Source organism: Coturnix japonica, chromosome 13 (assembly GCF_054131305.1).
Source record: "Coturnix japonica strain WE chromosome 13, WE-NBRP24, whole genome shotgun sequence".
NCBI lineage: Eukaryota > Metazoa > Chordata > Aves > Galliformes > Phasianidae > Coturnix > Coturnix japonica.
Genome location: NC_140675.1, coordinates 14,887,148 through 14,914,996, shown reverse-complemented (window position 1 = coordinate 14,914,996; position 27,849 = coordinate 14,887,148). Strand labels below are relative to the sequence as shown.

General features: G+C 43.1%; 3 protein-coding genes and 1 long non-coding RNA gene across 20 annotated transcripts in view; 2 read left to right on the top strand and 2 right to left on the bottom strand.

Moving 5' to 3' along the window:
* Positions 1-195: 195 nt before the first annotated feature.
* Positions 196-12,591, bottom strand: IL4R (interleukin 4 receptor). Of its 14 annotated transcripts, none has more exons than XM_085514716.1 (11): positions 12,450-12,591; positions 9,562-9,665; positions 9,137-9,191; positions 6,680-6,821; positions 5,737-5,888; positions 4,912-5,066; positions 4,184-4,340; positions 3,612-3,711; positions 2,946-3,015; positions 2,729-2,805; positions 196-2,629 (listed from the first exon to the last, which is right to left on the bottom strand). In XM_085514716.1, the coding sequence occupies exons 2-11, from the start codon at positions 9,574-9,576 to the stop codon at positions 799-801; spliced, it is 2,754 nt and encodes a 917-aa protein (XP_085370842.1). In that variant the 5' UTR covers positions 9,577-9,665; positions 12,450-12,591; the 3' UTR covers positions 196-798. The 14 variants fall into 14 exon arrangements, with proteins under 14 accessions (XP_085370842.1, XP_032303463.1, XP_032303460.1 ...); XM_032447572.2 differs by lacking the exon at positions 9,137-9,191 and adding an exon at positions 8,202-8,260; XM_032447569.2 differs by lacking the exon at positions 9,137-9,191 and adding an exon at positions 11,852-12,336 and having other exon boundaries at positions 9,553-9,665; positions 12,450-12,589.
* NSMCE1 (NSE1 component of SMC5/6 complex) lies at positions 12,265-16,270 on the top strand. The gene is made up of 8 exons (XM_032447576.2): positions 12,265-12,359; positions 12,495-12,638; positions 13,083-13,204; positions 13,768-13,845; positions 14,418-14,564; positions 14,751-14,867; positions 15,521-15,641; positions 16,050-16,270. The coding sequence occupies exons 2-8, from the start codon at positions 12,515-12,517 to the stop codon at positions 16,115-16,117; spliced, it is 777 nt and encodes a 258-aa protein (XP_032303467.1). The 5' UTR covers positions 12,265-12,359; positions 12,495-12,514; the 3' UTR covers positions 16,118-16,270.
* KDM8 (lysine demethylase 8) lies at positions 16,198-20,131 on the bottom strand. 4 transcript variants are annotated; one of them, XR_014934088.1, is made up of 7 exons: positions 19,662-20,131; positions 19,416-19,582; positions 19,050-19,182; positions 18,291-18,327; positions 17,362-17,511; positions 17,079-17,171; positions 16,198-16,989 (listed from the first exon to the last, which is right to left on the bottom strand). XR_014934088.1 is itself a non-coding variant. In XM_085514722.1 (7 exons), exons 1-7 carry the CDS (start codon positions 20,115-20,117, stop codon positions 16,825-16,827), a joined length of 1,254 nt encoding a protein of 417 aa, XP_085370848.1. In that variant the 5' UTR covers positions 20,118-20,131; the 3' UTR covers positions 16,198-16,824. The 4 variants fall into 4 exon arrangements, 3 of the variants coding, with proteins under 3 accessions (XP_085370848.1, XP_085370847.1, XP_015732374.1); XM_085514722.1 differs by having other exon boundaries at positions 18,291-18,332; positions 19,416-19,568; positions 19,600-20,131; XM_015876888.3 differs by having other exon boundaries at positions 16,669-16,989; positions 18,291-18,332.
* A 27-nt stretch (positions 20,132-20,158) lies between these two features.
* The window catches only part of LOC107320718 (uncharacterized), a 138,435-nt gene continuing 130,744 nt past the window's right edge, over positions 20,159-27,849 (top strand). The window contains exon 1 of the long non-coding RNA XR_014934089.1: positions 20,159-20,423. This is a non-coding gene — a long non-coding RNA (uncharacterized LOC107320718). The remainder of the gene's footprint in view (positions 20,424-27,849) is intronic.

The following is a 27,849-nucleotide window of genomic DNA, read 5'->3' as shown; positions in this document are numbered from 1 at the left end:
AATCTGAAGAGTAGCTGGACACAAATCTTACAAAACATGGTACAAATCAAGGAATGATCCATGAACTTACACAGACTGACCACAAACCAGTACACTTTTAAATAAAACAATTTAGAAATGTCTGATTCCATTTACAACAATGTAGGTATAATATATCTGCTTACTTCTAGAGTAATAAACAGAGCATCAATAATGTAATTTCATCAGACCAAATGACGATAATCTTTATTTCAGGTCTTGACTGAGCAAATATAGAAACATTCCACATTCTGGTGCCACATACACAGGAAATCCCCAGTAAATAAATATTTGAAGGTGTGATGCAATCAGTGCAAATCAGTCACTTCCTCTTAAAGGCCCCTCTGAATCTAAACCATTCTATGACTCCATCTCACCTCCAGGTGCATCAGCACCACCTGTATCACCTCTTGTGCTTCCCAAGCAACATACAGAACCAGAGCAACAAGCACAGGAGCTGTGCTGGACAAGAACTCCAACTTGATGCATCTCCTGCTCACTTTCAGAGAACAATCACAAGCAGAGAAACTTTAGCACTGGCTTTGCCTCCCTGAGAGTGCAGTAGCTCCATTTGTTAGCTGCTAACCCCTTCTGTATCTAGGGGTCTGCCTCATATACCAGCTGCCAGTCCAGCAGCAGACATGAGCATTACAACCCAGTGAATCCACGTCTGAATTGTAGTAGCTGTCACTGTAGGCAAGACTGGAATAACAAAGCATTACATCAATTTGCCTTATGGTTTATTTCCAAAGGATGTTTTGGTTGCCCTGGCAAACATGGCTAGGCAACCTTCATGTAACAGCTGTCCTCCTGGGCATGAGCCTGTAGAAGTTCAACTTTTTTCTCATTCTTCCTGTTGTTTACCCTTAATAGTTCTGACGGTCTTTTTTTAACTGCAGGTGCCAGTCCAGAACTCTCACTGTGAGTGGTGTGAAAATCAGAAAGATGAGGGTTATCCACACAAAGAGCAGCCGACAATTTGTCTGAGACCAAAAGTTCCAGGGGCTCTTCTGCAGTTTTTAATGTTAGCCCAATGCCATCCAGTGATTCCTCAAGTAAGTTAGCTGCTGAGCTACACCTTCTGTTTGCCACCTCTTTATCTTCCTCTGTATTTCCAAACATCCTCAGATCGCCACTAGTGCATGTGACTTTCTCACTAGAGCCTACACCTGGGGCAACGCCAGAATCAAAGTCCCGTACAGTCAAACACTCATCAACCTTCTGGTCAGGCTCATGGGTTACGTTACCTGAAACTGTTTCTTCCAGGCTGTTGTACAAAAGATGAACTAAGGGTTCATACAGTGACTTTGAGATAACCTCACTGCTACTGTCAAAGTGTGCAGCACTACATTTAACTGCAGCATCAAAAGGTTTATAACCAGATGGCTGAGGTCCAGTAGGGCAAGAAAGCACTCTGTCTTCCTTTTGAAGATTTTGATACACTGCTTGTTTATGAATTTCCTCCTCTGGTAGGAAAGCTGAAACTCCATCATCTGCATGTGCCTCTGAAGACTGGGTAAAAGATGGTAACAAGCACATATTTTCAAAGTGCATATTCAAGCTACTGTTAGTCACAGACTGAGACATTAAGGCATCAAAGCTCTTGTACCCAGAGCCACAGGGCTCCACAGATGGAGACGTAAGGGTGTCCACGCTCTTGTATGCAGAGCCACAGGGCTCCACAGATGGAGACATTAAGGCATCAAAGCTCTTGTACCCAGAGCCACAGGGCTCCACAGATGGAGACGTAAGGGTGTCCACGCTCTTGTAGGCAGAGCCACAGGGCTCCACAGATGGAGACATTACAGCATGAAAGCTCTTGTATGCAGAACCACAGGGCTCCACAGAAGGAGATATGAGGGTATCAAAGTTCTTGTATGCAGGGCTGCTTATTCTGTCAAAGGCAGGTTTATTTAGAGATTCCCAAATAAGCACAGATGAGTCATGCTGACTTTCAGAACTGCATGGCAAAAGGCTTTGTTGAAGCTTACAGGGACTATCTCTTGCATCCAGAGAAGCAGAATTTGTGCTGGAGCTCCGATAGCCAGATTCAAAGGATTCTTCTGATTGCACTGACCTCCTGCTGGTTGTACTGCCATTGTACTCATCCTGAAAGGCTTCAGTAAAAGGAGAGACTCCATGAGAAATACCAGGTGACTTCTGACTCTGGACTGCACTTTCTTCTGGATTTTTTTGAGAAGGATTTTCTGGCTCAAGTTTCTGAAAGGTTTCACTTGTAACGATGTCTGGGTCTTTATCACCTTGAATGCTTTTTTCATCTGCCAAGAGCTCCATGAACATGTCAGCTAGTGCATCATTGTGTTCAGTGTGCTCCCTCAGTGTGCTGAGGCTGCACTCACCAGGCTCAAATGCAGTGATCTGGTCGCTGGTTTTTTCCTGGTCCTCAGCATCAATGTCTGTTAAAGGTTCACAGATTTCTACAGACTCTTCAACAAGAACAGTCTCAGGGGTTAAAACTGCATTAATGCCTTTTGGAAACCACTCTCCAGGCTTGCTGCAGCAACTGCAAGATTTCTCAGTGTTTTTGATGTTATCTTTTTCCTTGAAGTTTAGGCTTGACAGACTTTGAGCCAAACAGTTTTTGCAGCTTCTGTTTTTGGAAATAAGACGGACAGAATGTTTAAGCAATAGAAAAATATTTCATGCTGTGAAGCAGAGGTTCTCCCATCACCCCATTTATCTTACTTACATTTGCTTTCCCATCTGACTCTGCTTTGAATCGTAGAAAGGGAACTTCATGTCATCAATATAGCTCAAGACTGAAAACTAATAAAACAGAGAAGGAGAAGTTTTAGGACACACAAAATGTTGGCAGTGTTTCCCACACTTGCCAGACAAGAGCACTTATTCCATATTCTGTTTCTGGTGATCAGGAAAAGGTATATTTTGCAAAGCCCTTACATTACCTTGACATTTTTTACAACCAAATGGCTCTTTGCTGGGTTTGGGATTTGATCCCACCATTCTTTCTTCACTCTGTAAGACAAGAATGAAAACTGTTTGCTTTAACTGGATTTTGGCTTGATCAGTATATACTTCCTGCTGCTGCAGCACAGATTGCTAAGAAGGAGAGAAGAGCAGAAGGAAGTGCTTGTTCTGCACATCTCCAAAAGCTGCTTTTCATAAACATATCTGCACCAACTTGATGTTTCGTATGACTGCTCTAAGCAACCACAGTCACGAGTTCTTCCAGTCGCCCTTAGAGTGACATGTGAAACAGATAAGATTCCACTTTCTTTTTACAATTTTAGTGGCAATATGAAATACACATACTTAGCCTTCATTACTGGAACTCCAGCAAAGAATGGATTCAAAACTAATGGACCCATAACTGCAGCCTATTTTAATGCTGTAATAAGTCCATTCTAGTGAGATTAGTAAAAAACCTCAATTATCTCTTCAGAAGATGACAAAGTGCAGCAGATTGATGTTTAAAAATGTTTGCTCATAGAGTTTGAGATAAAGTTGCAAAGAAAAAATCCTGTCCTACTAAATGTTCAGCTAAGTAACAGCAGTACTGGTATATGTGCAGAGTGCTAGTCTCTAAAACCCAGGAACAGAGTAATACCTACTTGGTAAAACAGAAATAACAAATGACAGCTACTGCCATGATCAGGATGCAAGAAACAGGAACAGCCATGTGCAGAATGTCCTCAAGTGTCACTTGATAATCTGTTAAATAAACAGACATATTTATATACATATGTGCATATATACATAGTGAAGACACCAAATCCAACACCAAAATAACGCTACTTTAGAGGATATAAAATAAAACCTCTGCAGATAAACAGCAGAACATGCACAGCTACCAGTGGCAATGGCATGTGTCGCATCTAAAGGCCAATGCAGACCCTTTCGTTACCTACCATCAGTGATGTAGGAACTGGGATAGCCACATGTATTGTGAAGCTATTTTTTGGCCCTCAGAAACAAACCCATCACATAGTCCCAGGAATAGAACTGTAGTGCAGCTGTGCTTCTTGCCCTCTCTGCTGCTCTTAAATATTTTTAGAGCCTCACCCCTCTCATGGTGGAAGTACTGCTTAATTTTCCACTTAACTAACTCGTGCTCATTTATATCCATTTGCTTAAGTTTAAATGTCTCTCCTTCTACCAGGCCATGATTAGTTATCATACTTACCATAGTGAAATTCAACTCCATCACTCCAGTCACTCCAGTAGGCTGGGTAGTCTGTATAGTTACACCGTATACTCACAATGTAATCATAGCCTCTCTGCAAGGAGCTTGCAGTGATTTCAAAGCTTTTTGCCTGGTAGTTAATTGATGTCACAGTAACCTGAAGGTAAGACAGTAAAAGCTCACTGATTTTGCTATGGGGATTAGGGCTTGTGACACTTATTAGACACCAATTGTGTTGTACATTTCTGTGACTTTTCTTAAATGAGCAAGTGAATGACTGTACACATTATCTGCTACGTGCTGTTGTGCTGAGTTGCCATGGAGGGGTCATATTTGTGACATGCCATCACACACATTATTCCCAGGGCAGAATAAACCCCACTGCAGAGATCAGGAGGGTGCCTGAAACACCTCAAGAGCTCCACAGTGTCACAAACAGCCTCCAGCTTCCAGATGTCAGGTAACAGAAACACTGTATTTTTCAGTCTCTGTCCTGCCTACTGTGAACAGCCGGCCCCTTTGGGGGAGTAGTCAGGAAAGTTTCAGCCCTTTAAGGCCTTGTTTGATCCAACTTGGGAAGAGACCAACAGAAACTGGATGCTCAGGAACACCACGGGACTTGCCCTTGCTGGCCCTTACACCATGATTCATGAAAAAGTTTTAAAGTCCTTCAAGACATTTAGACCTTGAAGCTCCAGAGATAGAAAATGAGACCAGCTATCTCTTACCTCTTCTGGGTGCTGCTTGCTCCAGTATTTTACTTCATAGATGACTGGCTGTCCAAAAAGCATGGATGAAGCAGCATAGTTCTCTTCCCAGCTCAGATTGAAATTACCATTTTCAGCTTTCTCAACGATGAGATTTTTGGGAGCCCTTGGTTTAACTGTATATATATATATATTAAAAAAAAAGTACAATTAAGGAGAACATGACAATGTAAAAGTGCTAAAGTAAAGAAGCAGAGACAAAAAACATTCACCAGAGGCCCAAATGTCAGATTGTCTATGCATTTCAGCCCTTTTCACTAAGCTCTGCAAGGATACAGAGCACAGCTGTGAGATATTCATCAACAAGGACTGAAAATCCATGCTGGCTGAACAAGCTTTGTCCTGTGAAAGAGCAGGGTCATTAACTTTTTATCATCAAATGATAACAGAGACAGGAATGGAAGAATTTCAGTAGGGAGCGCTTAGTGTTCTAGAAACTGGAAGTAGCATCTCCTTCTTCATCCTTGAATTCTACAGCAACAAGTGAAATTCTCCTAAAACGCATACATAAGCCCCCAAACTGTGGATGGCTGGCAGCTGAGATGGTAAAGCTAGCAGAAGAACCATTCTGTTTGCCCCATTTCTTTTACTCTTCCCTTAAGAATCTACTCCAAGGAACCAATTAGGTTTCTAAGCTAAACAGGCTTCTCATTTAAACCAGCATTACAAATTTAACATTCTCACATCTGCTAAGAAAAAGCTCTTCTGGTAGCATTAATGAGGAGTTAGCTAGGATTGCAAAGCCTGAAACTAAATGTTCTGGTGTCAAAATAAACAGTTCCTTACCAACTTGGGCTGGTGTAACACTGGAATTCCACATACTGGTGCCATTGAACTGTAGAGCTAACTTATAGGTGAGACCTGATACAAAATAATCAGGATATATTGTACACGTGCACATGAAACGCTCTTCTCCATTCTCAGGGACACACACTTGTCTGAAAAACAGGCAGAAAGTTATATGAATGTTCACACAGCATGGCAAGTTGCTTCTTGAAGGTGTGGAATCAAGCTAATCAGTGTGTCTAGCCAGTCAAATCTGATGCAGGAAGCTCTGTCTGTGTAGAAATGTTTAGTCCAAACCAACCCAAAAAGAAGCCAGGTCCCTCACAACTCCCAAACCTCCATCCTCCCCACCCACCCCTTGGTGTTGCACTAATGAAAAGCAAAGAACTGATCCAAAGAAGAAAAGTTAACCCTAAAAGCAGCCTTCATCACACCCCACTTCTGAAGGAGTGGACTGATGTCCTACAGTTTTATTGCAGTGTACAAAGCAAGGTTATTCAGAAGTCTGGAGAAATCACATGGAAAGGAACAGGAAAGCTCAGACTGCTCTTCCTCTATAGGAGATGGCAAGAACACCACCTCTGCTGCAGAGGGCAGCAAACAGTCCTTGAACAATGAGTTGCGCTGTACATTACAGCCTGGTGAGTCATGCATGTTTCTCATGAAATGAAGGTTCAGTGCATTGATGAGATCACTACTGTTCCCACAAGCACTACTTGACAAATACCCTGTACCAAGAAAGCAGAGAGGTTTGTAAAGGAGTAGTCCACTGAGCAGAGCATCCTGTTCATTGCACAACACATCTTCCCCCTGGAAGTGAGGTCAGCCCTGACTATATCTTGTCCCAGGCACCCACAGCAAAGGGATGGAATCAAAGCTGGTAATGGCTATAGAATATATAAAGTTCCAATGACAACAAAGAAAAATCTTATTAAACACTCACTCGGGAGGAAAATATTCCTTCCTGTAGTAGAGCAGGAATTCTTTGGAGCAGTTCAGCTGTGTAGGCACCTTCCAGTGGCAGACCAGCTTTTTGGTATAGTCAGTAAAGCAGGCAAATTCCTGCATGTGTTCTGCAGCCATAACTAGGGAGAAGCAGCACATAATGAGATGCAGGAAAATCAGAAGAATAAATTGAATTAAATAGAAACATAAAAAAAAAAATTAAACTCAAAAGGCAAAATGCAGACAAGTAATAGTCAGACCGAGTTCACTGCCTGCACACCTGAACTTGTGCCTTATCTACAATTGTTTTAAGCTTCCTACGCTCATACTGTCTGCCTCCCTTGAGCAGCTCCCCATTGCAGATCAAACTCTTCCCTCCCTCAATTCTCCTATTAAAATTTGGAGTAGCTTTGGTTGGTTTTTAGAATCCTCTTAGTTGGGATTTTTCTTGGAATTTCCTTACTTATGCTGCCAGAAGCTTTCTGTTGGCAATTATACAAGGGTCTTATAAATACCTGGTTTGGTTTCTCTGTAGTAGGTAAACTTGGCCTAGCACATCACTAACTCTCCATTCTCATCTTTTACATTGCAATTTAAGACTAGTTGTCAACAGTTAACATTCTGTGAGGCCCTTCAGCTACCTCAGGGCTTATCTCAGTGGTGCGGTGCCCATTTCAGATTATTCCACCAAAGCAAAAGCTTTTCTTCTCATAAGTACCTAATTTGATTCTATTCCTCCCATAATTCTCCTTTTCTGTGGTTCCTTTATGTCATGTTTTCTGATGCAACTTATCCACACTTTGATACAATACAGTGCCTGCAAATGCAATACATATGACAGTCAGTTCCCCTTTGGGGTGCACCAATACACCTCATACAATAGGATTTACCACTGCACCCCTTTGGTACTTCAGTAAAAACCCAACTCAAAGAAACAATCATTTACCACAGCCAGCGTGTGGTCTCCCACACTCATTTCAAACATGCATTACTTTCATTTGCCTTTCTACACGGCCTCCCATAAAGTTTCACTAACACGGAGTCCTGGATCACTTGAATGAACTCAGGAATGAATTTATCTCAGAAATGTTATATGAAGCTCATTTAGGCAAATGAGAATGTACAACACTGCCAAAGAATCTTTCATATTGTTATTGAAATTCACAGCTGCCTGATATATCAACTGGTATGAGCCTAGAGCTGCTGGCTGCAGCTTGTGGTTTCAGTGTTGTTCAGTGTTTAGAAAGTGTTTTTCAGAAGATAAATATCTTGCCCTTGTAACTAATCTATGAGAGCTATCACTCATATCCTCTCTGCATGGCAGCATCACATTTGCTCCCTCTTGTTCTGAATGGTTCACTGTTCTTCAAAGACAAACAAAACCAAAGGAAAACAAACAAAAAACACCAAAGTGAGACAAAAGCAAAACTAATTCCAACTGCAGAAAGTTGAAGACTCAGCATCTGTGCTAGTACAACAGTAACACTGCTCATTTATTTCAAACAAGAACCACTATTTACCTTGTTGCTGTTTACATTTGGTTGCTCTATGCACTTCTACTGTTTGTGTCTTTCTTCCACTTTAAGACAGATTTCCAAAAGAAATACTAGAATTAATCTTTAAAGGGATTAGAATGTTATCATTAACATATGGAAACATTACATTTATGCTTTCAAAAACACCTGAATTTAAATGAAGCTCTTCCTGCTGCATTAAGCTGATGAGCAGCTTTATTTTGCCTTTCTGGGTCCTCAAGGATTCCCAGCACTCTGGATTAATTCCTGTACTCTCTTCCTGTGACCTCTTCCCTTTCCTCATCTCTGGTACAAAGTTTCTTTTCATATATTTACCCAGGTTGGAAAAGTCCTTGAAGATCATCAAGTCCAACCACAGCCTAACCATAGCACCCGAACTCTAACAACCCTCTGCTAAATCATATCCCTGAACACCACATCCAAATGACTCTTAAACACATCCAGGGGTGGCGATTCAACCAGCTTTTTTCTTATTTATTTATTTTTTAAAAAAAAGAAATTCATCTCTGAGAATTTCCTTTTGCAACCACATTCCGTAAAGAGTTTGTTTTCAGTTCACGCAGATAGAAAAGGGAACCGAAACACCAGATTTCTGTTTTAATACTCAACTGGAATAACGTGATGAAATAACTTAAAACATCCATTAACTGGGGAGGAGGAGATATGTGAATTAAACCTTGATAATGTACAGCAAATCTACCTAGATGAGGTGACATAAAAGATGTACTCTCACAAACCTTCAACCTGCTCAATAATCCAAACTGAAAGATCTTTCCCAGTACTAGGATCATGTCTGAATTCATTGTGTCCTCCAAATCTGTTCAAATTCAGCCAACTCAGCCTTCCATCTCTGCACACTTTGGAGAACACAGACCGACAGATGTCTGCTGATGGCAGATCTGTATGCTCCTGCTTCTTACCCCATAGGTCTCTGCAGGACTGCTGCTGGTGAGCGCACATGGCAAGCAGTGGCAGCTATGAAAACAAACAGGAGACTCCTACGAGATTTCTACAGAGATGTTGCTGGGTCACTGCCACGCATCCTGTTTGCAACACAGCGCTCAGAAAAGATCAGACAATGAGGAAGCAGAGAGCTGATTTCCCAAACCTCAGTTTCTCCTTGCTGCAAATCCCTATTTTTTCTTGCCTATATGGAAAAGGTCAATAAAACAAAAAGATTCAAGCCTTTATTCCAGTACATGGATATTTCTAGCACTTGAGGTTGCAGATTTTATACTATCTTACATTAATAGTGTTAGTGTTGCCTGCTAATTATTCCTAGTCATGAGAAAACTCTGTTAGAAAAATTGAAGCATAATAATTTAAGGACACTGACAGGTGGTACCTTCCACTGTTGCATATGAAAAGAGAAGGATCCACAGGGTATGCAGTGCAGGGAATCTTGGCATCATTTTCACTGAGCTCAGAAGGGCGAGCTGTGCTGAGATTCTGTAACAAGATGACAATATGATAAGCTTACATCAGTCCCAATTAAAGTAAGGGCACAGTATTTCCCTGCTACTTTGCTAAATGTTAGGACTCACAACCCTGCAATGCCCAATCCCCCCAGAAATCTGCTCTGTGAGAAGTGTGGGGGAATAAAGCTAATACAAACGAGCTAAAGGTGCAGAAAGCACAAGGAAAGCCCACTGTGGCATAACCTTTTAAAGTAATTAGCCGAGACAGTATTTAATGACCTTTTGAATGCATGTGGATGCCATATACGTCTAAGAACGCGGAGCCCAAAGCATGTTACCAAAGCTGTACTCCCTCACATAATTCATCTCAAAAACTGGGAGGATTCTGAAGTGCAGCTGCTTTCTGCTTGCTGTCAGCCAGAATAAAACACAGGGAAACGATACCCACAGAATGTTGATGTCTTCAAAATATTTAAGAGTACGAGTATTTGTACAATGAATCACTGCTTTGGTATGCCAGTCAGTGCTGGGATAACCAGCTCATAACCCAACTTGCAGTGCTGTTCAGAAGAGGGACTGTACTTCTATTCCCACACATGTAATTGACTGCTCTTTAATACAAGCTTCTGAAGCTTTCATTCTTACAGGTCCAGAGATAAGAACACTGAGTGAAAACAGAACAACAGAATGGAAACTGTTCTGAGATCTTATCAGCAGCAATTACTGCTCATCCAGTAAAACACGACAAGCTTCAGTAGTATGTTTCCCATAAATACTCAGGAAAGCTATTACTCAAGAACAGATCTTTTCACATTTGGGAACAGAAAATGTGACTGAGTACAGCAATAACATTTGGGAAAGGAACACAAATGGTTTTGCAGCTGCTTAGAAGAAACGAAGAACAGATGACTGCAGCACAAGACATAGTTCTCCTTTTCCTCTTCCTACTGTCCTTTTTGGGAGAGGACATGTTTGCTTTCACGTCCACTGTTAAGTAATAAGAAACCCTTATAACTCTGGCAAAGAATCCTGTATCACATAAGCATTTATGAATCCACAGATGGCAGCAACAAAAGTCCTTCCCTTGTAGGAAAAATGCTCTGGGTGTGTTGATAAAAATGGAACTAATCCACAGCTTTGATGAAACGCTAATGGGAGAGACTGTAAGGCCAACACAAAGGGGGAAAACTCAAAAGTGTTTTCCTGTTCCAGTGCTGTCACTCTAACAGCTTTTCCTTGTATACTCTTCCTTGTTAATATGCAAATTCTCGTGTTCCAGTTTGTGCCCATTGCCCTGTATTCTGCTGCTACACACCACTGAAAGGAGCCTACCCCCACTGACTTGATTCCTGTACTTCAGGCATTTATAAACAGTGATGAGAACCCCTTTCAGCCTTCTCTTCCCTGGGCTGAACAGCCCCAGGTCTCCTATCCCTCACTAGGTACTAGAGATGCTTCCAGGCTCTCATCACCCCCCAGGCCCTCTGCCAGCATCTCTCCAGGTGATCCCTGCCTTTCTTCAAGTGAGGAGCCCAGAACTGGGCACAACACCAGGACAACTTGGAGCAGAACACAGTGCTACCCTTGGAATTTATAAGCTCTAGGGAAGGAGCTGAGAGAGGCAGCAGCAATGAAAACATCACTTGGCCTCTGCGAGGGAAGAGGGAACCAACCTGCTGCTCCTCGTTGGCAAACCGGGAATCCACGCAGGCTGTCATGAGTGGGAGCTCAGCTCACACACGTGTTTTGTTCCTGGAGCCTTTTACACACGCGTCACTCCAACTTGCCCCATGAAACTGAGCATGGCGGAAACTCATCAGGGAACGCAGCCAGGGAAACTCCAGCAGGAAGGGGGGAGTCGGGGCTCAGCTCCCGGAACCGCTCGCCCTGCTCCACCGATTCTGCTATCTGCTTTCGAGCCTATCTCAAAGTGGCCTTAAGCTCTCTGAATACACACGGATTGGGACTAACTGTTAAAGAATGAAATCCGCCTTTCAGACAAACCTTCCTCATCCCTTCCGAGCAATTCTACTGCGGTAAATGCCCCGAAAGCGGCACACGCGGCCGGAGAACGGCGCTCAGTGACAGCGCTCAGCGCGGGGACCCCCGCAGCCCCGACGGGACCCTGGGCAGCCCCGGTCCGCTCAGCCCGGCCGGAGCAATGTCGGAACTGCCCACGGGACGGAGCTCCGGCAGCGGTTAATGAACAGCACTTACACACAACGCGGACCCACGGGGCTCCTCGGAGCGGCTCCAACTCCGCCGTCACGGGCAGCGCCGACAGCGGAACCGCCGCCCCAGGACGGGTATCGGCGGGTACCGGCACGCAGCGACGGGGACCGGACCGGACCTGCCGCCCTACACGGTCGGAGTCCACCGCGGAGAAATCCTGCCAAACCGAACCCGAAGCGAATCTCGACACCCCACCACCCCACCCTGCTTCCGCCGCCGGGCGGGGCCGGACCCCTCCCCGCCCCTCCGCTCAGCTCCCGCACCGCCCCCGCCCCGCACAGCCCGTCCCGGCCACAAGGGGGCGCCATCACCGCTGAGCGGAGGAGGCCGCGGAGATCGCTGAGCGGATCGATGGCAGGAGGGAGCGGCGAGAGCTGAGCTGATCGTCTTGGAAGGACGAGCAGACACAGGCCTTCCTGCTGCCATTCATCTCCACCTTCCTGCTGCCCTTCGTGTCCGACCTGGAGCCGCTGCACGGAGCACGGAGCAGGCTGTAAGAGCCAGAGGTTGAGGGGTGCGGGGGGGGGCAGCGGCCCAGTAATTAGGGAGTTGAATTGAAATGCTACTTGTGCTCAGAATGTACCTTGTTCATCTGCACGCTGTGTTAATTGCAGTTGATGTTTTGCAGCATCTGAAGCCTGGAGGAACATGGCAACGGCAGCTCAGATGTCTGATGCCCATCGAAGGTTCTTGCAGGTCCTGATGTCACACGGGATCATGGAGGGAGCGGAGGCGAGGAAATTACACAGGCACTGCTGTGAGATCAGCAAAGGTGGGTCATTATTCTGGAAAGAAACGTGGAGAGACGTGAGATTCTTTAGGTTATGTATGTTTAAAACATGGACATTAGTTACTCAGTGAAGCAGACCCCAGTACTCTGCTGCTTTTCCATAATAACATCAAGTTATGAGCTGCTGCTTAATGCCCAAAGTCGAGTTTTGGATGTAAACTTGGGAGAATGGTGCTGTTCCTGTGCCTGAATTGTGTCTTTGCTAAAACTTATACTATTTCATTTGCTTATGAAGTCGGACACACAATATTAAGTATGACTACAAAGCTAAGATGTTCTGTGGTAAGTTGGCTGGGTGTGCCAACTTACCACTAGTTTATGAATCAGAAAACAAAGAAACAAGGAATTTGTTGTTGATAAGAAATCAGTTACATTAATTGCACTTAATGGGCCTGTTTGAACTCTGTGTTTCTTTCTTATTTTCAGTCTACTATGCACAAGATAAACTGGATGATTTTGTCAGTACCATCAACAACCAGCTACAGCCTTTGTTCATGCAGATCCGGAAAGGAATGTCTGAAGTTGATGGGAAAACTCATTATGCCTTGGTAAGTATGTGAGGTGCTGCCATCTGGTGGTTTTAGCTTCTCATAACGAGTAACATGGATGGATACACTGCTGAGATTCTGCCATGTGTCTGATGTAACGTTAACCATTCAATAACGTGTTAATAAAAGCACAACAAAAGGTGGGTGAACTGGGCAAAAAACTGAACTGGAGCTAAGTGTTATCTTTGGATGTTAGTAAAATTGATTTATCTAGGATCTTTCCTTACAATGTAATACAACTCCTGCATTAGAACATAGAACAAAGGGCTACATCTGCCAGCATGAGATGTGCCCTTAGCACATCTTCATTTTTTGGGGGGCTGTTGCACTGTTATGCTGACAACAGCTGTGGAATCTACTTGTAGAGCAGGGAAGTGAGAAGATAAACTGCCAACAGTGTAAGTGTGTGGGAAGGGAACATGGCAGCAAAGCCCATACCAGCATCTGATTTATTTAGCAGGAATAGCCTCTTTCATGGCACTTAAAGAAATGATATTTCTGTTAATTTTAAGATGATGTATCCCTTATTTTGGAGGATCTTTCACTTTTTGTTTTTTTGCTAGGTGAATATGGCAGAAACTGAAATTACTAAAATGGCATCTGACTATGCAGAAAATGAACTCGAATTGTTCAGAAAAACAGTAAGTATGACTGATGTTAGTTAGTAAATAACATCATTTGTGAAGGCACTCTCTTAAAATGAATGGAAATCTGAGATGTGTTTCAAGAATTAGTTGCCTTCTTGCATATCGTAATTGAAATTTTATCCTAAGTGAAATGGGGCAGGGAGGGAAATGGGAATATATACAAGTAATGGTTCTCCTCTTAAAGAGAATTAGCTTTTTTAAATACTGTATTCTAATGTTTTATTTAATAAACTAGAAAGGGAGGTTATTGACTGTTCTGGGACAGCTGCTGCAGTGTCATCTAAACTGATACTATTCAGAATCCACACTGCCGTTATTGAGGTAGCATCTATACAGCCACGTCTGCGCTGCAGAGATGGTGTAATCATGGCACATATTACCACCAGCACATCAAGTCTGCTTTCTGCTCTGTGATAATGTGCAGCAGGAATGTTCCCAATGAGAGAAACTCTGAAAATTGGCAATTTATGCTTATGTTCAGATGCTGAAAAAGCTGTACATTACCATAAGGTGTGTCTATCTAATTGCACAGTCTTTTTAATAACTGAAAATGTCTCTTTCTATAGATGGATTTAATCATTTTATCAGAAAATGGTTTTGCCTCTTCTACGGATATTTTAAACTGTGCTGACCAACTGAAGACAAAGAAAATGAAGAAAAAGGAAGCGGAACAAGTGCTGAAAGTTTTTGTGGATGATAAGTGGCTCTCTGAGGTAACTGCTTTGTCTTTCTAAGTGCTTGTGCTTTAATAGGTTCAGATGTTATTTTCTCGTGGATGTTGTGGCAGAAGCAGAAAAAACCCCCTTGAATGTCAGGTGCTTGCTAAGAGGTGGTGAGAAAAGTCCAAAATGAAGAAAGGAACTAAGATATATTGCTAATCTCAGTTGTTGTTTCCACAGAGAAATGGGGAATATACTCTGCATACCCGCTGCATAATGGAGATGGAACAATACATTCTCAGCACCTACCCAGATATAGCAAAGAAGTGTAATATCTGTCACAGCCTTGCCATCCAGGTAATGCATCTGATTAACTCAGTATCTGCAAATGGGTTTCTTTCATAGTGGAAGCTTGTGACACTTTCCCTCAAGTATTAGGCAGGCAGTGAAAATTCCAACGTTGTAATCTGGTAATATTACGTTTATAATGTAGTATAATGTAAATAACTGTAATCTTCCATATGACACACATTCGACTTTGGTTGTGGGATTTCAGTTCAGGAATTGACCACCGTGGACTTGAGAATGAATGTGTATTTATACATAGTTTCCTAAAGCACTGTGTGATGATAGCTGGTAAGTTTCCAATTTAGTCTTGCATAAGAGATTAGAACCTGTTCTACAACGATTACATCCTCTTGCTCCTTGCCCTTGAATCTTCATCTTCCCAGCTTCCTTCCCTAACATTACTTTTTCCATCCTAATTGCTCTCATTTACTGCAGCCGAATAGCTCAGCATTTGTCTTTCAAGCTAAATTAAATCCACGTAGGAAAATGGCATTTCTTAGCTTCCTGAAGAATAATTCCCGTCGTGCTTTGCCAGCCTTGATTTCTGAGTGTCCTTCAACTGTAACTTGTGAACTGCTGATGGGTATAAACTCATTTATTTGTAGCCTTTTGTGATGGCAGGGCAGATTAGAAAGCTTTGCTAGTAACACTTCTGATTTCAGAGCCAAGCATGCGAAACCTGTGGGACTGGAATGCATTTACCTTGCATTGGAAAGTACTTCAAAACTCAGTCTAACCCACGATGTCCTCATTGTAACGATTTCTGGCCTTATGAGATTCCAGGTACCGATTAACATCTTTTTAGAAGGTGTAATATTTAAGAATGGGTCGTGATATTCAATGGCATCGCCTGAAATTACTGGTAATTGTAGCTGAATATCAGATATTTCTCACTTCAGTCATGTGTTTCTAAGTGAACCATACTCAGGCAACACTGAGCCCTGAAACTGAACAGGTTGTCTTGTGGTTATTAGCAGATCATGTTTATAACAGCATTAACATTTTGGGGGATAAGCAGGAACATTGAAATGTTTGGAAATACTGAGTTTCAAAGAAGAGTGTGAACTTGATTTAGAATTCCTCAATTTGGACGTTCTGAACAGGAACATATAAAGAATTGTAAAAATCTAGAAGTCATACCATATAACTTTTTTGTGTGTCATTAAGTTTGCTGTTTTCCTTTCTTTGTAGATAGGAGCCAGATAAATTCCCAGTCATCATCAAAAAGAGTGAGCAGAAAAGAGCATCAGTCTTCGTAGCTTTAGCTGAAGTTTGTAAAACTTGCTTTTAGTGATATTTATTTTCCCATTCTCTGGCAGAACAGCCAAACTGCACCGTATTCATTAGTAACAGTACTCTATAAATGTATTTATTTTTTCTAAAGTTTCAATAAATTTACAATAAAACCGTCATTGACCTTCCTGTTTTTCTACTCAGTTATGTCCAGACAACTTTCTAGGGGCTGGGTTTGTGTATGCAGTTCTCTGTATTTTGGGTTGGGAGTCTCAGTGCACATTTGTGGACAAAAAGACAAATGTTTTTTGCTCAGTCCTGGAAGCTGACCTATGTGAATGAATAGATACAGATACGTTCAAGAAAAGATGGAATTTTTCCACAGTCAAAACCAGCGACAATTTCAGCTTAATCATTAAGCATTAAAGAAAAAAAATCTAAAATCTCCACATAGGAGACTGGTTTTGTTTTTCTTTTCCAGATTATTGAGCCCTATGGTGACCCAAAAGATGCTCTTTACAAGGAGGTTATATTAGAAACATCCTCAAAAATAAAGTGGTAGCATTTACCCACATTCTTTTACCAAGCTGAAACAAGGAATTTTTATTTACATTTATAGGGAAAAAGCATTCTCATGTTTAAATAGAATTCACTTGTAAAGCATTCCAGATGCTACTTTTCTTGATCTTTAATTGCTGTTATAAAACTAATAAACATTATTCATACTTCAGCATTATGACCACCAGAAACTGACAGAGAAGCTAATATCAAGAGATCGTATATAGTGCCAATATTTAACTGGGATGAACAGAACCTGTCCAGGCATCAGAATACAGGACTGAAATGCAGCCTTTCTAAAGTTGGGAAATTTTGTTAAGTCAGGATCTTCTACATCAACCTATTTAAAAACAAAAACAAACAGTGTTTACTTAAATATGATTAGATGAACTAACATTACTGACACTAACATTTCAGATGATTATTTACCTGACTGGTGTTGTGAAGAAGTTGGCTTTCATGTGGGTACAGATTTTCTGAATCTTGTGGTGAATAAAGACGGATATATTTTCTTCCAAATACCTGTATATGTTACAGTAGATACTTTTAATCAGTTGTGATCCTATGTTATTGGAAAATGACAAGTTCAGTTAACTAGCAACAGTCTAATGTATGGTTAGCATTTTAGTAGTAAAATACACCTGCTTACTTACAGGTAGCTGCAGTACTGCAGGCGCATTAAAGGCTTGTGTAGACTAAGCAGAGTACTGACCTGAGCTAAAAAATTTTGCTGGGGATCTTGATGAAGAGGTGAGACAGTGCCTGCTGGCCCAAACCATGCGTTAATGGTGATGTCATCTTCTTCCCCTTCCCCCAGGCAGCAGTAGTCAGGAATACCGATATCTTCTTTCAATTCTGGGATCTACTCCATAAAGAAATGAACATTAGAAAGGGTACCCACTGACTTGGAAAAGTGCAGTTTGTAGGAAAGAGTAACAGGGCCTGACAAAAAAAACAACAAAACCAAATACCCTTTTTGTCCAGCAATGGAAGCTGAAAAGTAGCTGGGAATCTGCAGGAAATGTCCTCACACTTTCTATTCTAGCAGATTCTGTTGGAAGGAGTTGGGAGGAAGAAAGGAAAGGGGTTTCTCCTAGTTCAGAGACTTCTTTGCTTTAGAAGAAACCGGAGAAACTCGGGGAATGAAAGAACTTCTATACACTAAGCTTGCTTCTTTACCTAATTCTTTTTCCTATCTCATATCTCCCTCCAATCATAGAATCATTAAAGTTGTAAAAGACCTCTGAAATCTCCTCCTGTAACTGTCAACATCAGCACTAAGCCCACTAAAATATGTCCCTAAAACCTGATTCCCTCTGGTTACCTGAAACAACATTGCAGAACATGGTGAACATACCAACATTGAAGTTTGTTTCCTGTTCAAATCTCTCCCCTGACTTATGTATCATTTGGAGAAATGCTGCTTTCCAGGTGGTATCCCTGTAAGCAAATGCTACATTGTACCAAAACAGCCCTAAAATTGAGCATCTTCACCCCCTAAAGCTTTGTTTCCAACTCCTTTCAGCTAAGTGGGAAAACGAAACTTCCCTACACCCTTCCATCACGTAGAAATGACATTCTCAGAGATGATTTGCCATACAAAGGGAGCACTTGACTACAGAAATACTCATGCAGTTTTACCTGATCAAAAAGCTGGTGCTGGGCAAGGTATCCTGCACTGTTCTGAGATTAAAACATAGGGGAAAAAAGAAAAAGCATAGTGACATATAGGGTAAAACTTGGTCATTTATATACAGTGAAGTAGAATTTACTCATAGGTAAGATCCATTTACAGTCTACTATTTCAGTGCACTTGAACTGCTTCAATAGTTGACTAGCATAAGGAGTCCTCTGAAAAGTATTTATTTCCATACCAAAATTGTAAGAGTGTGGGTAGATCCCCACAATTAACTAATCATCTAACTTCAGATACTGCTAGAAATGTAGCAATAATGACACAGATTCACATCAGTTCTATGACAATACCCTGCAGAGCTGCAGTTAGGCCCTGCTGGTACACAGACTTGTTCACCTCTGCTCCCCACAGTCACCTTGATATTCCATTCCAGGCTATACCGCAGACTGATCTGTAATGGCACACGGTCCCTCCTGCTAGGAGGCTTAAACAGAAATAAAGCTCCAGATCCTCAGCTGTGGAACTAAACAGTCATTCGACAGACAGTCACCTTAATTATTAGCTAGTACACATGAAGTGGGGGCCTGCCAATAAATGACCTTGCAAAATGTCAAGCCTTTTAATTCAGTGCTGTGTGTGTAGCGTAACTTCACCCTTAAGATCACCTCCGAGCAGGTTTATGCTAACCAACAACCGGGCTAAAATTCTATACAAGCAGATGCTGCTGGTTTTGGAAATGGGAAAGAAAAAAGGAAGCAACAGACCTCATTCACAATATACTGGTTGATGAAGTCATTGATGGTCATGAGCCTCTGAGACCATTCCTCATCTGTGTACCGGGAACCCAGTTCTACGGGGACTGTGCGGCACCCAGCGACTTGACGGACATAGTCCACGCTGAAACAACAGGAGCTCCATCACATTTCTTGTTAACTGAATAAAAATCTTAGTAATTCTGAATATGAGTAGGACAATCAACCAAAACCAATCTCTGCGAGTAATAAAACTCTACTAACATCAGTTAGTAGAGCACCCATCTATGGATGTGTCTGTGGATGTGAATGCCGCAATACCTGACACAAAACCGATCCTTGCCCTCGTTAGGACGTGGAACAAGCACTTATTCTCACCTCCACTTCTTCATGCACGGCCAGTGATCGATAACCCCCTCCAAAACGACGGGTTTCTGTGGTATCAGATATCGGTCTCGGAATTGCTCCAGCGAGGGGCAGCGCTCGTGTGGCACCGTATCCTCGGGCCGGATCATCGGTGCCGGGGGGGGCTCGATCCGCGCCCTCTGTAACACAACGCCGCGATGGAAGCGCCGTCAGCCCGTCACGGCGGCCATGGAGGAGCCCCGCGGGGCCGGGCGGTACCTTGGCGCTCCGAGGGGCCGCGCTGCGCTGCTCGGTGCGGGGCAGCTGAGCCTGCAGGAGGCGGACCAGGCGGCCGAGGATGTTGTCCTGCACGGAGGCTCCCATCAGCAGCCCCATGTCGCACAGCCGGACGGCGGGAGCCAGCGGGCGGAGAGCGACGATTTCGGCCAGAGCGCCGAAGAGGCAGCCGTACGCGTAGACCTGCCGCCAGGCCTTACTGACATCCCGCCACGGCCCCGCGTTCAGCTTCTCCCACGCGTAATCGCGGATGATGTCGCCCAGCCGCCGCAGCGCCGCCTCACACGGCGGAGCCGCCCCGTAGAGCAGCGAGCGGCCGCGGAGCAGCAGCGGCGGAATACAGCCATCCACCTCCCCGCTCAGCTCCAGGCTCAGCTCCTCCTCGGAGTCGGGCAGCAGCGCCCGCACCTTCACCCACAGCCCGGCACCATCCGCCATGGCCGCACGGCTCCGAGGGGTTGCCGGGCATGCGCCGCACGGCTGGGCCGGGGCGGGGCGGCACAGAGCGGGTTTGGTGCTGGTGTGAGGTGATGGAGGTTCTAGTGATGTAGTCCCAGTCCGTCTTACAGGACAGTTAGTCTGGGGGGCTCACCCCCAATAGCCCCTCAAACAGTCCCAGACTAACAGGACATTAAAGCCACGATGGGCTTTGCCAGCTTTCCCGCAGTTGAAAAAGCAATTGAGTGGATTTCGCGTTTAATGGAGTGATTTTAGGAAGTATTTTCATGAAGATGACATTCCAAGGTAAAACTATGGAAGTTACGTTGAAACATATGGCGTTTTGTGATGCTTTTATGACTGTCTCAGTGTTATATAAATCCTGTATCTTGAGGGATATTAGTTCTGTATACATCTTGTTAAGGTTGCGGTCTAGCTTGCTATGAAGCTGGTATGAACCATTTCAGTGCTGGGACTCCAAGTCATCATCAGGCCATCAGCATCCAACCTGTGCCTGGGCTGTACAGAGTGGAGAGGATTTGTCACAGGCCTTGTATGCAGAGATCACACCAAAAGCAGTGCCTCCTATTTACCTCCATGGAAATGGCAACAAGCACAAAGCACAATGACTCTGTATATGAAAGAGCAGAGTCTCAGCTGCAAAGCACTGTTTTCCAACACAGTCACCACCATTAGCTGTGCATTTTTTTTGCCAGCCATGAGTAAGAGCTGCATGCCATGCTAGGGAGCCCATGGCAGCAGGGTTGCCCCACTGTTGCTGTTGAGGGTGCAAGGGTAGAATTAATCTTAAAAAAGTAGGGATGGAGGTCATATACTAAACATTATATTTGTGTTTTATATTCATGCCTCAGGCCTAGATTTTCTGTTACAAAAGCTAATAGATTTTCATCTGGAATTTAAAGTAGTTAGTCCATTAGTCCATCAGTTTGTGTGCTTTAAGGTAAGTAGATCGTTTCTCCTTCCAGGTCTGGTGGCTGGTGCCTCCCATGAGAATTACTTTCATTTGATGCCTTCTGCATGGCAACAAACAAATAAATAAAGAGAGAAAAGAAAATGAGAGTGTAATGTGCCCTGTGATCCTCTGTTGAGGGTGTAAGCTGATGATTGCCATGACAGTGTTATCGTGGCTGACTTTGATTTTCCATTAGGGACGATGAATGGTTGTCTGTCTGTCTGAAGAACAAAGGGATGAGCACATAAGTCTTTAAAGATTTTTGAAAGCCTTCCCAGCTGTCTCTGCCTGCTCCCGTGGATGGGAGATGATTAATATTGATTAATAATACATCCAGGATTAATCATTACAAGAGAATTGTTTTGTTCAGATAAGCAAAACTCTTCCTACTCGAGAGTGGCAGGCCCATGCGTTCTGATTGTATCTTCGAGTTGAGCATTGCTGTAAAGCAAAAGTGTAATGATGGATATGTCTTTATCAACCTGTTCCCCGCATTGTGTTTTTATCGCTGCCATCTGCTCTGCTGAGAGTGGCAGCTGCCAGGTCTCACAAATAGCATTGCCACGTACTTTCATGTAGAACAACATATTGTTGTAATTTCTCTGATACTGTGGGATGGAATAACTTTCCATGAGTTAAGGTGACATTTTGCTTGGTGCTTTGGAATGCATATCAGTGCGGTGTGTGTGGGACACACAGTGTTCTTTCTGGAGCAGGCTATAAAAGCACACCCAGTTCTACTTTCAGAAATCATTGGAAAATGCTTCTTTTCCCAAAAACGTTATGAAACACCCATCTGGGACATACATGCAAACGAGACATATTCACTCTTGGTATAGCTTACTGTATGTAGCCTTAGTTACCTTTGTTGGGTGGAACTTAGTCAGACTATTTAAGAAATGCAGTTATTTCCCTCTTTGCTTATATCGGTTCAAATCTCCTTTATATTTGCAAACAGGTTCGAACAGCTTCTTCAACATTAAAAGAAACAAAACACTTCGATGGCAGTAAGTTCCCCTGTTGTTACAGTGGGACCCGAGATGGGGATTTCATTTTATTTTAGCTGCTCCTCTGGGCTCTTGAGAGACTGGAAAGAGATGTCTTCAGCATGGGCTTTTTCACAGCCTGATAGATATATCATATCCTGAGATAGGATGGTTATGGTGGACGAGCAAGTGGAATAAATTATTTTCTGTGGATGTCTGTTTCTCTCCTCAGGCTATAGAAGGAAGCTGAATGACTAACTTAGATGACCTCCTTGCTTTTCAGGCAGATAAATGTAGGTGAGGTGAATCACATACTGAATATATGCCAAGGCATCCTCTTGTTCTGTGCATTCACTCGTGCATTAAGTGTCACAAAATATTTGGTGTAGTCCATCTGCACAGAGATGTGTCTGCTGTCTTTTCTTAAAGGTACAGGGATACATCCTCTTTTACATATTTAACTCATTTTTTTGGACCAAAACAACCAGAAAACCAGACCAGAGAAAAGCCTGTTGGCATCTAAGTGAGGCTGTGTACTCCAGAGATACTGGAAAGGTTGGATTTTGCTCCAGTAGAGCATTCCAAGAGCTGGTTATGGCTCTTGGCATCATCCTGATCTTGAGCTTATATCGGATAATCTTTTTATCCCAAGGGTAAGAAAGTCCTTTTTATAAACTACTTTATATATTATGCATGTATACCTTGAGAAGAAGAATATGTATGTAAACACTTTTTTCCTTCCTCCCAAGATTTACTACATCCATTGGAAACTTCTGTTTGATTTATCTCCCAGACTGGGGCTATAAATGCTGCATGAATTTGTTTCTGTACTCTGTTTTAAGTACATTTAGAAGTGTACACAGTTATTTGTGCTCATACACCACATTCTTATTAATGAGCACAGTATAATTATCGGTCGTATTGACTTTTGTTTCTCTGGATGTTTTAAAAAGATATTTAAAAGGCTTTGCTGGAGTTTGCATCTGCTTCAGAAATTAAATTTAGTCTGTGATTTTATTACCCCTTTTATTTAATTTATCTTAACTGTTGCTTTCAAGCTGTGAACCAGCTGTTGACTTTGAGAAAAAAAACCAAACATTGTTCAATCTGAAAGGAGCATTTTCAAGCTTAATGTAATGGCTGTAAGTAATCACTACAGCAATTATATTCTATGCTGTTGTGCGTCACTATAATAATACTGGAGGTTGTGAGAAAATGCAGGAGAGAAACACATCAAGCTCTGACTTTTCAGTGTTGCCTGCGATGCCTGCTGCCTCTCTGCTTTGTATATAGTTTGGTGCCACTTGGCTTTGAATCAGAGCAGAAAAACTGAAGCTCCACTCTATTGTGGTGCTGTGTGTGCCCAGCAGGAAACAGGAGGCTTATTCTTAGCTTTGTTCTCTGTCATTCTTTTCAAGACAAGCAGACTGTAGATGGATGCTTGCTGCAGTGGCAGGAATGCCTGCTGCTCTGCTGCCTCCTCCCGACTAGATCCAAGATGTTGTATGTGACACTGAGGGGAATTTGAGTTTTGGCTCTTCCTGAGCAACACTGTACCCACCTTGCATGGTGTGAGTGGTAGCAAAGCTCCTCGTGGAGCATCCAGAGGGTCTGGCCAGAGCTGGAGTACTTGGCACCTTGCAAAGTCCGGTCACACTGCTATTTGCTTGGAAAATGAGCAGCTACTTGCCAAGGTCAGGAGAAATAATAGAAAAAGTCACAGTTGTGTTTTCACCCATGTGATGGAAAGAGATGCCCTCCATTTGGGAGCCCTCTGGTTGAAGCCAGCTGGGCCTGTTGGGAAACTTTCTGGACCACTGTGCAGAAGATAACAGAAGCAGCATGTGGTCAATGCAGTCACTACCCCTTTGTGTTGTAACAAACCATGAAAGCTCTGTGCAGATTCTTCTGCCCTGGAAATTCTCCCCGTGGTGATTGAAAAGGAAATGTAATACGCATTATCATTGGAGTGGGCTGCATTTCTTAGTGAGTGACCTCACTTTGTTTTCCACACAGCTTGTGTTTGGAAACTGTGGACTGTGGTGATGCTCTTAAAAGGTGGTCTCTCAGATTGCACAATGGTGCAGTGCCTTGCCCTTCTTCTGCTTTTGGCACTGTGTTTTACATGCTAATTCAAATCACCTGCTGGGCTAAACCATCAGTTCCAGTTAACAGCTTTGTGAAGTAATTGGCCAGCAGGGGAAGACCCAGTAGGAAGGCTTTGGCTGAGCAATGTACTAAACCTTGCTGAGCTCACTTTGTAGCGAGATCCTTCTGCAGAAAGATCTTATGACAGCAAGATCTGAGTCAGTGCAGTAACAGTAACAAGCAGGGCAAGTGTGCAGGGGGCTGCAGCCTTGGAACCTAGGACAAAATGGGAGACCAGGCATGCTACTGAAGCAACATCACTGGTAATAACAGTGCTTGGTTGTTGAGGAAGGATGGATGACATATTCGGTAGTTGGTTTTGTGATGGTACTTGCAATGGATGGTAGTCATGGTGATACAATTGGGATGATCCTCCAAGTGCCAGTCCTGATTTGGTACTGGTAACACTGGCTAGAACAACCAGTGCAAGATTACCACATGAGCGTAAGCACACCCAAGTGTATCTGCATGTGTGTAGTACAGATCTGCATGACATCAGCAGCATAATGAACTTTAGAGTAGTTTCCCATTCCTCTGTCTATGTGTGGCACACAGGAAAATGAAAGCACTGAGAGATACTCAAGCATTCTTCAGAGATCGAGTATTTCCTTTCCCAGTAAGTGTGGTAGAAGCTGAGGTGATGACCACGAATTTGGCACAGATAGGGACAGAATTCTGATTGTTGCAACAAGGCCAATATGCCTCATAGATTACATCATATTATTTGATAGTAAAACATATTTCTATAATGCTTTAATGAATTGTAATTCATTGGTAATTACAATATATATAATATTATTACATATCATAAATGTATGAACTAAACATTCAATGAAGCTCATTGCTAGGAGCTTCACACAACGGCATGCCCTGGATAGTTAAAAGCATATCCAGCATCCCAAGGTATTTTTTAATGTAGCAGAATGAAATTCTTTGGGTGCAGCAAATGAAGCCCATAAAGTGTAATGCGCTGTGAAATCACAAAGCTCCACTTTCAACAGATGGAAAAAAAAACCAACTTTAATACAAAAGCAAAAATTGATAGACTCCGTCATAATCCAAATATCAGATCACACTTTAAAAGTGGCCGTTACTGTCTGCAGAGTGTATTTCAGTTGTTACATGCACTTGCTGCTTTGTCACTGCACAGAATTTAAGGTGATGAATACTATATTCTTCTGTCTTCTTCACTCTAAGGAGTCAGACAAAGTCGGTGACAAACGGCTCCCAGGTTACACGTGCTGCTTCTGACTACTGTCTGCTGCACCTGTTCAGCTATTCTGAGCATGGAACCAAACCCCTTTAGCTTTAAGGCTGCTTTTAGGAGTCCCTGTGCTGGGAGATGTTTTGAGCTGCGTGAGTGGACAGAGATGAGCTTCCCATTGCCAGTGGCAGAACTGCAGATTGGAATGCTACAGCCAGGAAGCTTCCCTGTGTGCCCTTAGAGAAAGGAGTATTACCATGAACACAATAAAGAGCTCACCTTCTCCTCACTGTGCTGCATCTGACTTTTCTGATATGCAGGGAGGAGCAGAGGTACCTATTCCAGCTGTCTCAGTGTGGCTTCAGGCAGCATTTCTTGAGAACAACTGGCTGTATACCAAGGATATATGAATGCTAGTATATGGGAAAGGTCCCTGTTAATTAATCATTGTAACCTCACTAGGGAAAACCTGGATACAGCATGGGTCTTGTTCATTTTGGAATGCATGTGATGCACCAAAAATGTAAGGCTTCTGCAGAGAAAGGTGACATGTCTCATAAATCTCTTGGAGGTTTCTGAAGGAGGCAGCAAACCTAGGACAGAAAAATGGATTTATATATCCTGCTTGGATTTCCAAAAAAGAACTCAAGAAGGACCCAGGTCAAAAACTTCTAAGTAAGCAGCTATGGATATAAGAGGACAGGTTCCCAGATGGACATGTAGCTCAAAAAGCATGGGAGTATATGGTCAGTTTTCACAGCAGGGGGAGGTCACCAGCTGAACCCTGTAGGGATCAGTGCTTCTGCTGTTTGACATATCCAGGCACAGTCTGGAGGAAAGGCTGCACAGTGGCTGCGTGTTTGCTGACAATACTCAGCTATTCAAGGCAGTAGAAATAAGAGTCGAGTGCAAAAAGCTGTGGGAATCCATCTGCATAGCGAGTGGCTGATCTGACGTGATTCAGTGTAGATAAACACAAAGTGATGAACAGAAGGAAAAGCAGTGCTAACTTTATGTGTACAGTAATGAGTACAGCAGAGATCGTTAAGTAATGAAGGTGACTTGGGGGTTCTATAATACACTTATTTGCAGCGCTGGCCTAGCACTTAGTAGTAATCCAAAATGTAAATGATGTGTCAGGTCTAAGAGAAGAAGAAGAGCAGGTAACATGGTTATGTCCTAGCATAAATTGCAGGTGTTGCACACCTTGAGTACTCTGCACTGTGCTGATCCTCCTTTTCAGAAAGCAAAGAGCAGAACTAGAAAATGTTAGATGAGTGACAAAGATGATCAAACATCTGCAAGGCTTTCTTTCGGTGAGAGCCTTGCTTGCAAAAGGGACATTTAAGAGAAATATGAATGTATAATATCACATGGGATAGGAAGAATGAGGAAGGAATGATTGTTCAGTGCCTCTGTTTATGAAGGAGCTTGGGTGAAAGGAAGGACACAATAACACGTCAAATTCAAAGCTGAAAGAAAAGGGCAGTATTTTTCCACATTGTACACAGTGCAGCTGTGGAACTCCTTGCTATGAGGTTGTTGTAAAAGCTAAAATAGTGGAGACAAATCCTTCTGTGAGCACTAAATAGCAATGACCCATCTCCCTCTGCCTCAGAAAGCTCCAAAGCTGTAAGTGGGAAGGACCTTACTGTCTTCCTAGCTCCACTCCTTGCTGTGTGCTGGCTGTCCCCCCCAAATCAGGCAGCTCAGGGCTCATCCATGGCCTTGGGCACCTCCAGGAATGGGGCACCCACTGCCCTGGTCTATACCCTTGCATGCTTTGTTTCTCTCTGAAGTGCAAGAATCACCAGGGTAAGTTCAGAGCTTCCTCTTGCTTCACAGCCCTGTTGCTGTCAGGATGGAGCCAGTTTTCCAGCTTTTCCTCAGCAGGAATCTTCCCATTTACATGCCTCAGAAATAATTCCTGTGAATTTAATTAATCACAGTTTACATAGTAATAACCATTGAAATATTTTTTATGGGTAAATAATGTATATCTCCTGCTGTGGAGGGATCTGCTGGTTCCAACACTCAATTATTGCATAATCTACTTCCCATTAAGTGATCACAGAATGAGACTAAAGGAAACCAACAGCAGAAGGAATAATTAGCAGCTACTTTGTGTCCGGGGCAGGACAGGTCTTAATGCTCCTTAGGAGCCCAGGCAGTTCAGGACAGTGTGGTTTTTTGATACTACAGAGGTAGTGTCCAGCTGGCAGCACACTGATGTGCACAGGGACCTGAGCTCACTCGGTACAGGAGGGCTTCAACACAGGCAGGGTCCACATGAGTGAGGCTGCTCAGCCTTTGCTACGTGACCGAGACATCCCTGTATGTCTGGCTGTAAGCTGTACTGTGAGGGGGCTGGAAATGCTAGACTGAAAGGTTTTGTACGTCAGCAACAAAACAGGGCTGGGC